General features: G+C 50.4%; 1 protein-coding gene across 2 annotated transcripts; it reads left to right on the top strand.

The window, feature by feature from the left end:
• The first annotated feature begins 4,839 nt into the window (after nt 1–4,839).
• Nucleotides 4,840–10,359, top strand: LOC120710074. Of its 2 annotated transcripts, XM_039995722.1 has the most exons (2): nt 4,840–5,199; nt 9,133–10,359. In XM_039995722.1, exon 2 carries the CDS (start codon nt 9,191–9,193, stop codon nt 9,860–9,862), a length of 672 nt encoding a protein of 223 aa, XP_039851656.1. In that variant the 5' UTR covers nt 4,840–5,199; nt 9,133–9,190; the 3' UTR covers nt 9,863–10,359. The 2 variants fall into 2 exon arrangements, with proteins under 2 accessions (XP_039851656.1, XP_039851655.1); XM_039995721.1 differs by lacking the exon at nt 4,840–5,199 and having other exon boundaries at nt 8,579–10,359.
• Nucleotides 10,360–10,628: the final 269 nt, after the last annotated feature.

The following is a 10,628-nucleotide window of genomic DNA, read 5'->3' as shown; positions in this document are numbered from 1 at the left end:
TTAATTGGGTTTAGGCCGTGTTTAGTTTAGGGGAGGTGTAAACGCAAATTTTTTTGCGAAAGAATCTTTTCAATTTGAAGTACTAAATGAAGTCTATTTACAAAATTTTTTGCACAGATGGGTTGTAAATCGCGAGACGAATCTAATGATGCTAATTAATCCATGATTAAGCAATAATTAATAGATGGTTACTGTAGCATCACTGTTGCAAACCATGAATTAAGTAGGCTCATTAGATTCGTCTCGCGATTTACAGCCCAACCATGCAAAAAATTTTATAAATAGACTTTATTTAGTACTTCAAACTAGTAAGATTTCTTTTCACTTTAATTCATTTACGGCTTTTTTGCGTTTACGGGTTGGAACTAAACAGGGCCTTAGTTTTGCGACCTGCGGTTGCTGATCAGAAAGAGATGGACAGAACTGAGAGATTGGGAGAGGGCACTAACCTTTGATTCTCGAAATAGGTGTTAGCACTTGCATTGCTCCTGTACTTCTTTTATAAGTTCGTATATACTGAGAATACGTCCACACTTGTAAGCTACTCCTAGTGCTATCATTGAATAATCATTAGGTGCTCTTTAATTATCCAGTTCTCATATTTCTGTCATCCATGTATCTATGTCTGCTAGCACTGAATAAATCGTATGATTCTCTTTATGCAGTGTTTATTTGCGTGTTTCTCTGTCATCGACACTGATAGCTCACCCAACTGAATGATAATGAACTATATTTTTAATTTGGTGCGAACAATATAAGCAGCACTCACATTATTTTTGAGGACTATATTTTAATCTTAAACAAAACTTTGCGAGCTGAGGGATGGGCTATATTATATCAGTGAATGAATAGTGAAGTACACTAAGATACTTAATAATTAATCATAATCAGTTTTAAATACAGGGGAAGTTTCTTTTTGCATTCCTTTCGTCTTTTGCCGGCGTACTGAACTCAAACACGCAATCAGAGATAATTAGTTGCGTGGCCAAAGAAGATATATAGCAAGATTAGTAAAATTTACTTTTGAGATATGCCATTAGACATAAAATTGCTATTAATTAAAGAGTAATTCAACCAAAAAGGGGAAATGTCTTTTAGCCGTTAGTTTGCCTATCAATTCGCGTGAAGATTTCTGAAAAGAATTTGCGGATGGACTTCTGAAGCCGAGAAACTAGTACGCATAAAAAAGAAACTTGTACACGCATATTTAAAATTCACAAAAAATTGTTACTGGAGGAACAAGCAATTAATCGAACACGGAGGCTGCTGGATGCTTATTATTATTCAGCTACTACTTGTATATATACTCCACTGGGAACAGGCCATATATGTATGTTTTCAAATTCAACAATTAATCGACAGGGCCTGTACTGTACGAGGGAGATTTTAAGGTGGTTTGCTCTTGCAATGCAAGGCCTACGCACAGTTTGAGACAACAATTAACTACTTGCCGATGCACGAGTGCAGAGCTAATGACAGACTTAACGATTCTTGTCCAGCGAGGACACACCGGACTAGCAATTCATCAGAGCGAAACTTAGCATATGCATAGCATAGCTGATCGACAGCAGGGCTTGTCTATCGCTTAGCTTCTATACTCCCCCACCGTGTGTAGTCAAACACACTAGCTAGGGGCTCATCTCATCACATGGACTGGTGGTCAGGACTACCAACGCAGCATGCATCACACTATCATATCTTTGCTCGTCCTATAAAGCTGTGTATAATACTGATGCGTAGATAAACGTACAAAAAAGAAGACGGAGACGCGAAAATGACAGAACGGCACGTATAGCATGATACCTACCGAGCACGACTCACCTCGAAACATCACGAATCACTCGCAAACACACCTCGTCTCCAAGTCCCAGTAGCTATAGCTGGCCAAACGACTCACATGCATGGCTCTGCAGCAGCAGCACCGACCGAACCGATCGTCCTCGACACACCTCTCGTAATAATAATAATAATAATAATGCAGGGCCGGCCGTGTGCAGTGTACGCATGCCCCGTGCACTGTAGTTTACCGGGCCAGGCTGCCCGGACAGCATTTGACCAAAGTTTAAACGGCGGGCCACGCACATGACCTGCAGCCAGTTCCCGTCGGCGTCGAGCGATCTGGCAGTGGCGCCGCCGCCGCTCAGCTCGTCTCGTCACCTGATCCGGATCTGGCTTGCTACTGATCGATGCCTGCCTGCTGCGCAGTCCGGTGAACCCCTGGCATCTCACTGCTGCTTATTAGAAGGGAAAAAAGATAATAAAAAATGCAAGCCCTTGGTGATTAGGTTAACCGCTGGTGCCCTCGTAGGCTCATGGCCCTAGGAGATTCGGCGGTTTGGTTGCAGCTATTCGGTGAGGGGAGCCTGGGGAGGAGGTTCGGTTGGGAGAGCGAGGGGATGGAGAAAAACGAAACTGTCTCGTCCATCATCCTCGTCACCGGCACATCACCACCGCTGTGCTCCTGCTCCCTTCCGGCCACCGATCTACTAGCAAGCTAGCTAGCCGGACGGCACCCGCGCGCGCACCACTGGCACATGCGCACGCGCGAGCTCGTAGTCGTAGGCCATCGGCTGCTATAAAGAACTCGCTGAGGGCGTCGAGCCAAGCAGCAGCTAGCCCATGGGGACGGCCGGACGGGGATCGGAGGGCCGGGCAGCATGGATGTGATGTGATCTTTGATAGGATGCGTACTGCACAGCCATCAGCCACGTATTGAAAGGGCGAGAGACGAGGGACCTGTGTTTGGTTTCTCCTAGCACAACTAGCAACGAGAGAATCTTGCATACATAAAGTATTAAATAAAATTTATTTATAAAATTTTTTCACGGATGAGTGTAATTTTTCGCGACGAATGTAATTAATTGATAATTGGCTACAGTAATATTACAGTAACTAACCTCTAATCATGTGGTCAAAATGCCTCATTAGATTCGCCTCGTGAAGTAGCACATGATTGTGGAGTTAATTTTGTAAACCGACTTTATTTAGTACTAATTATTGATCAAAATTTATGCTAGATGTGCTAGGGAGACAACCAAACAGGGCCGAAGGGCGCGAGGTCCACTCTTGATTGATCGTTTTGTTTGTACCGACAGGAACTGACTGGACATGGCAAATATATAAAAGAGGGGTACCCTGGGCCTGGGGAGGGAAAATTCAAGGCAGCGTAGGACAAAATGGTTCGTATATATGCTTGCTGCAGTCTAGTATATTTGCTAAAAAAACTACCGCCAAGTAAATAAACGTAACATAGCATAATACTCCTTCCGTTCTAAATTATAATTCATTTAATTTTTTTAACTCAAATTTGACCAGTCATTTTATTCAAAAAATATGCGCAAATATTGTCGAATTTAAGTTATTTTTGAAGAATTTATATTAATATAAAGCAAGCCACGATAAAAGAAGTTATATTTTGCACAATTTTTTTAAAAAGGAACGGTCAAACTTGAGGTAAAAAAGTCAAATGAGCTATAATTTGAAACCAAGAGAGCAGTCACTTGGGTTTGTTAGCAGTTAGTAGAGGATGGGTCTAGATGAGATATGATACCTTAGCATCTATCTACAAAAATATCAAATTCTTATGAACTTGAAGATAGTATTTTAATTTGTATAACCTAATCGATCAAGATGCACTTATATAAACCTGACCTATTTAAGATCTGATTTGGTTGCCAATGTCTAAGTTTCCTAAATACTTTTTATTGCTTGAGTAAGAAGTTCTCATATGATGCCATTGCATAGATGGTACATGGCGATGAACCATCTATTCATGCTTCCTAAAAAGAAAGTGCCTTTTTAGGCTCGTAGAGATGCGGAGAGGCGCCATGTGAGCCAGTGATAGAGTTAGTAAACTGTCATAAAAAGAGATAGTATAGATTTTGTTACATATCCGGACTGTAAAAGGATTAAAAAAACCATCCAGCATATAAATTGATGTTAAACGAGTGACTTTCAGAAAACCTAATTGACCAGAAACTGCAAACAGTTCCATTAGTAATTTTGGAAACCCAAACCAGGCAAAAAACAGCCAAGAGTTTCCAGTTGTAATACGAACATGCAATTTGGCCGTGGGAATCCACAATCCAGAAAATACGCATGAAGCAAATGTATAGTATTTGACAGTTTTGCGTTGGAAATGTTTGACTGCTGATCTGGGATTGCTTCCTCGCTCGTCGTCCACTCGGCATATCACCGTGCGATCCAGTGAATACGTGGCGCACATCTTCTGAAACCCGACAGATAAAAAAAAATGCCAAACTACCACTGGCCGTCCCGAGAAGCCAGAAGTCAAACGAGATTCTCACTGTCCTCGGTAAACAGATGCCGCTTTCGCAGTTTGGCACACCCCCTACCTCTGTAAATTCTCAGCCCTTTCTGGTTTCTTTAATTCTTTCAAAAAAATTCTTGGCCCGCTGCCAGGAGTAAATTTCAGCGCGGTGTTTGCAATAGTTCATCTCGGAACGAACTAAGTTTTCAGAGAGGAAAACAAAATCTAGGCATCGCTGATTCATGCATCCTACACGCGTTGAATCGGCAGCACCTCATACATGCGGTTGCTTGTTGCTTGCACGGCAGATTCGACAAGGAAACATCATCCCAAGTTTCAGCTTAGCATTAGTATATCCAACCTGATAAAAAGAATTCCATGTCAATTATTCCCTCGCGCCAGCAGTGCATCCGAGGGTCTCAGCGAAATACCAGAACCGCAGAGTGGCTTTCCTGCAAAACCACACCCCTCCGCAGTCTGCCCCTCTGCCCCCCGCATTTCCGATGCAGGTTTCTGCGCAGGTCGCCGCGTATAAAAGTCCCGAGGCAAACTGAGCGCGCATTGCCTGCCGCTGCGGACGCTTCTGCCGCCGTTCCTCTCCTCGGCACTCGGCAGAGCTAGCCAGCTAGTCGCCCACCCGCACGCGCGCCGCCGGCCGCCGGCCACAGCTTGTCGCCGGATAAGCAGGCGCAGGGACTCCCTCGCCGCCATCGGCCGCCGGCCGCCGGCCGCTACCGCGTCCACGGGACCATGAGTCGCGGCGACGCGCTCCAAGCGGTGCCTGTCGCGTCGCGGAAGGCCGCCCCGGGCAGCTCCCGCCTGTGACGTCGCCCGCGGCAGCGCGCGCCGGGCCTCGGACTTCTCCTCGGAGGCAGGGGAGGCGACGCAGCAAGCAGCATAGGTGACGGCACCACCTTCTCTCGCTGTGGGTGAGTTGCTGCTCTTGCTTAATCCTTTCCTGCTTCGCCAATTGCATCGCTGGAGCTGCATTTGGGTCGAGATTTTGTTGCTTGCATCACGACCATCCCATCCATCATCATCCTTCATCGAGTAGAGTAGGAGCAAAACTTAAGCACACGTTAATGGATGATCACGAAATCAGGCTTGACGAGACCTACTGGTACTTGCTACCCGACAAAATGTGGTATCGTAGCACTCACTCTGTTAACAACAGAAGGGCAAAAAAAAAAAAACTGCAGCGTGCTGGTAGTACAGTGTACTGTCGTCCGGCTGCATTATTCAGGACTGTAGGAGTAACTCGCGTCTGCAGTTTCAGAAAGGAAGGCGCGCACATGGCGACCCTTAACTACGCACGCTGCTGCAGTACCAATAACTTCTTGCTGCTCGTGGCCCATGCCGTTGCACCTCGGCAAGCGTGGTGTCCTAGGAGATCTAGCCGCTGCTCTGCAAGTCTGCAGCAATGGCAGGATTGGGAACCCAGGCCGGTGGCCGGTGGCGGCGGTTCTCCCGCTGACACCGAGCATGATACGCGCCCAGCTTTCTTCTCCTGCCGCCGAAATCATTTGGAGGAGCAGCGCGTCTGCGCGTGCATCGCTTCCTCGCCGGAATGGTAGAGCACTAGAGCGTCCTGTCCGTCCTGCGGACAGGCGCCCGCTGGCCGCGCCATGCCTGCGGTTTTCTAATTCCTGAGGTGGATGGAATCTTCCCCTTTTGTTTGCAAGCATTTGAGGCCTGAGCGATCATCCTGGGCCCTGTTTGGATGGAGAATTAAAAGAGGTAAAAGGGGTAAAAGTATCTATTTTTTACCTCAAACATCCAAACATGAGGTAAAACTTGTTGAGGTAAATGTTTTACCCCTTCTTTTTCCTTTACCCCTCTTTAGGTGTCAAATGGGGGTAAAATGACCAATTAAATGCTATTCTCCAACCATATTTGTCCCTAATCCAAACATCTTTATGGAATAAAATTATTGGGGGAAAAATGGTTGGAATAAAACATTTGCCTTGGGACAAATTTACCCCTCCACGTCCAAACACGGCCCTGGTTCCTGGCTCTTGCCCCTTCGTCCAAACCTAAAGCCATGACCAAGGAGGCCAACCTATACGCCTATGCCTATGCCTACGCCATTGCTGTCCAAAGTAGAGCGCATCAGACAGACAAGGTGCCTGCGTGCTCCTTCCTTTCCTGTGATCGTACCGTGCAGTGCTAGCTAGGCTTGTCGTGCAGCAGTAAATGTAAAATCCCCGGCCGTGCACGGCTGCAGTTTCCAACGATCACTTGTGTGTGTGTGTGAAATTCCAACGATCACGTATTCACATAGACATGGCTATAAAGCATTCACACACCATCATCTCTGGTAGATTACGGAAACCACATGAAAAAAAAACAGAGCCGTCCCTTCGCCGCTCGCTAATCATGCCCTAATCCTTCGGTTAGCGACGTCCAATTCGTTTTAAAAAGACCGAGACATGCCGCCGTTTACATCATCCACCACGCACTGATGGCGAACTGGATCCTTTCATCAACACAGGAGGCTTCTTTCCACACACTAGAAAGCTACTGGTTCTCCCCACTGATCAAAAGGAGTTCACACAGTTCTCTGCTGGGGTGTGGCCCTGCGCTGACGGCAATTAAAATGGGGGGGGGGGGGGGGGGGGGGGGCTGCTTTTCTTAACCACCAGATGCACACTAAACATCGAGGAAGCGTGCGGCTTGGTCGCCGCAATGATCATCATCGTGTCTTCCAGGCTAGGGTCGTCGTCTAAAACCTGCAATGATTTGGGGACAGGGACGATACGGCAGGTTAGTTTCTGCTCTGCCCCTGCGTGGTGGTACTCCTGCTATTTAATTGCTGCCCGGTAGGATTGATGGCGACACAAATCCGATTGGTTATGCATCTTGCTAGGATTCGACCGTACTACACGAATGCTTGTCCCCCCACTTCTTCGAGATGATGATGTTAGGAATAATTTCTTTTTATATATAAAAAAAGAGATAATGTTAGGAATGGAAAATCAGGTTGCAAATGGCATTTGAAGTAGTAACAATAACAAATCTAACTCGAGGTTAGTTGAGGTTAAATTCTTCAGCAGGATCTAGGAAGCAAAATTGAACTCGTGTGTGTTGAGTTTTTATTTTGAAAGTAAAGTTCAACTTCAGTTTGGTCAAACTCTTGATTCGCTCGATCCTGTGACGGTACATGTTAGTAGCCTGCCTAATGCACAGTGGCAGACAAAACCACAACAGATCAGATGCTACCAGATCCCTCCTACTCCGACATGTCTCGTTCATGTCCTCCTCTCCCTTCCTCTCCAGCTATGTTGTCAAGACTCAAGATCAGTGACTCACCGTCCAATAGTAAAACAGCCGAATGGAAACGAAAGGAACCAAATTTTCCTTGGGCAACTGAGACGAGGCCTAGGGCATTATTGGCGCTCTCTCCTTGGCATCATCTGATGCAGTACTTGCCACTAGAAAGCAGAAATCTGAAATCCATCCATCGATCCACGCATGCATGATCCATCGGACACCAAGGGGGACGCTGCGCAGAGCAGCCGGGTCCCATGGCCGAGAGGCCCTTGAATCAGAGGCATATCTCTTGACTCTTCTTGCCCTGTCTACGCAAATCCAACGTACCCAAAGCCCCGGCAATTCACTCCACGCCGGGCCCGCCCTGCGCAGGCGCTCACTCAGGCCGGCCGGAGATCAGTTTCAGAGATCCAAGCCGCGCCACGGCGAGTGGCTGGCTGGCTGCTGATGGGCGCTACAGTTCCGGCTGTACCCGTCCGACGTGTCCGCACAGTGCCCTGGACCAGGACCAAAAGTTCGCTGGACCCCCGGAGCCGAGACGAGCAGAGCAGAGCAGACTCAGCAGAGCGCGGTACGTGCCATGGCCTCCGAATGCAGAGGAGGGAGCAGAGCAGAGCACAGCGGAGAGCAGGTGAGCTGGTGGCGGCTGCCTCTCCTGTTCTGCCGGCCTGGCTGCCCGTAAACCGTTACCGGTTTCTGGCCGAGGGGCCGTTTAGTTCCCAAAATTTTTTTGCCTCTTTTTTTATATATGAATGAAGTATTAAATATAGGTAAATGACAAAACTAATTGCACAGTTTGGATGTACACGACGAGACGATTCTTTTGAGACTAATTAGTACATGATTAGCTATAAGTGCTACAGTAACCCACATATGTTAATGGTGCGATCAAAGGCCTCAAAAGATTCGTCTCGCGGTTTCCAAACGGGTTTTGAAATTAGTTTTTAAATTAGTGTCAAAAAAATCCTTCCGACATCTGATCAAACAATCGATTTAACAACCAAACAATCAACTACAGCACTAAGTGAGAGTGTCTCTCAGTCTCTCTCCTGCGCTTTCCTGAATTCCTGACCCGTCACGGTCTCGGTTAACGCATACTGTAGTCTGTAGCAGCTAGTTGGGCAGGATCGTTAGCGTCCTGGAGTTCCTAATGGCGTAGGAGTTGTTCCGTCTCGGCCTCGGGCGGTCTCGTCTGGTCTGGTCTACTCGAGGTCGAGGCCGAGCCGCCACTTGAAGCCTTCGCTATCCGCCAAAACCTTCCATTTATGGAGGGGCTTGCGCATCGCTCCGCATGTGTCCATGTCCGGGCCTCGCCGCCTCGCAACATGTGGCGGCGTTCCCGGCCCGCCACTGTGCCGGAAAACGACAGCTTTTGGTTTCCCCCGCTCCCGCCCGCGCAGTCCACCACCACCACCACCAGACCACTCTACTTAATTACTGCCCTCCGTTTACTCGCCACCAGCCAGGCTGCTGCTTCCGACGGCGAATTGCGCGCGGTGTGATGCGGTGACGCCATGGCCGTCTGGCCTGTTGTTTCTCTTCGGTTGTTCTGCAGCAGCTCACGGCTCGCTCCCACTCCCCGTCATGAACAGGCTGCAGCGGCGGAGGCATGAGGAGGAGCTGACCGCCGGGGCTCGTCGCGGCGGCGTGATGGCGGCGAGCCGGCGCGGGCGGTTCGACCACCACGACGGGCACGGCGGCGGCGGCGGGTGCGGGCCGGCGGCCGCGGGCGTCCCGGTGGTGGACCAGGCGGGCTGCACGGCGCAGACGTGCCGGTCCTGCGTGGCGGTGACGCTGGCGGACGCCATCGCGCTGGGGTGCTGCCCGTGCGCGGTGGTCAGCCTGCTGGGGCTGGCCTTCGTCAAGGCCCCGCTCGCCGTGGCGCGCCGCTGCCTGCGGCGGCTGCGGCGGCGCCGCGGCGAGCTGCGGCACAAGAAGCGGGTGCGCGACATGGACACCGCCGCCAAGCCCAAATGCCGCGCCGCTGCCGCTGCCGGCGGCGGCCGCGGCCGCGGCCACGGGGCGCTGGAGGTGCTGGACGCCGACGCCGTGGCGAAAGGCGCGCGGGGCTTGGACGACTCGGAGGCGGACGCTCGCGGCGAGGACGCCGCGCGTGCGGGAGGGAGCAACTCGTCGTCGGGCAGGCTCGACGCGGAGAAGGTGTGGATGGAGATGTACCGGGTGGGGCACTGGGGGTTCGGCCGCCTGTCCATCTCGGTGACCCCGCCCACGCCCGTGAGGCCCGGCGGCGCGGCCACGGCCCGCAACGCCGACGGCGGCGACGCCGGGAGAAAGGACGCGGACCTGCGGTGCGAGTCGTGACCGGCCAAGCCATCCGCCGCCGCGCCTCCGCTCCGCCGCACAAGCTAGTTGCTGCCGCACGGCGCCGCGGGGGCCGACTTCGCCGCGGCAATGCCGGGAGCCTGGGAAGCAGGTCCTCCGACTCCGCACGGAAAAGTCAAGAGTCCCGCGCCTCCGAGTGGAATCAATCGTCCGGCCGGCCGGGGATGCTCGGGAGAATCGCCATTACTGGAGCCGGTCATGCGGATCGCTGCTCGATTCGCGGCCTCGGCGGCAAGCAGTCGCGCCGCGTGTGCCGCGCGGCCCCGAACAGAAACGATTTCAGAGCACAGCGGGCACACCCGGATGGCACTGTCTTCCGCAGCTCTGCTCGTGTCCAAGTCCAAGTGGCTCTCTGTTCCGTCCATTTCTTCTTCTTCTTCTTCTTTGGGTTCCGGGAGCTCCGCCTGTATTTCCCTAAGCTGTACATAATTTTTACCGGCCGAGTTGCCCAGGTTGCTGGTATTTTCGGCGGTCTCTGTACATACGGCTCCCTGTTTTTTTTCCCAGAAAGATTGTACATCCTTGGCTCGAATCTGGTCGTCGGCGTCGGATCCGACGGATTGCAGAAGGCAGGCGCGCCCATGCACTCGATCGCTATCGCCCGACCAGGCGCGTGCAAATATTTGTTCGCTTGCAAATAACTACCACGTTCAACTGACGTTTCTCCTCTTTGACTAGACCGTCAGCTGAGCAATTTCTATTTATTATCCGTTTAGATGCGAAAATTTTTGGACGTAAAGTACTT

Source organism: Panicum virgatum, chromosome 5K (assembly GCF_016808335.1).
Source record: "Panicum virgatum strain AP13 chromosome 5K, P.virgatum_v5, whole genome shotgun sequence".
NCBI lineage: Eukaryota > Viridiplantae > Streptophyta > Magnoliopsida > Poales > Poaceae > Panicum > Panicum virgatum.
Note: the sequence above shows the minus strand (reverse complement) of the source record. Positions and strands in the feature narration are given on the sequence as shown.

Coding starts and splice junctions, on each gene's coding strand:
- LOC120710074 (XM_039995721.1), top strand. CDS start 9,125: ATGAACAGGCTGCAGCGGCGGAGGCATGAGGAGGAGCTGACCGCCGGG.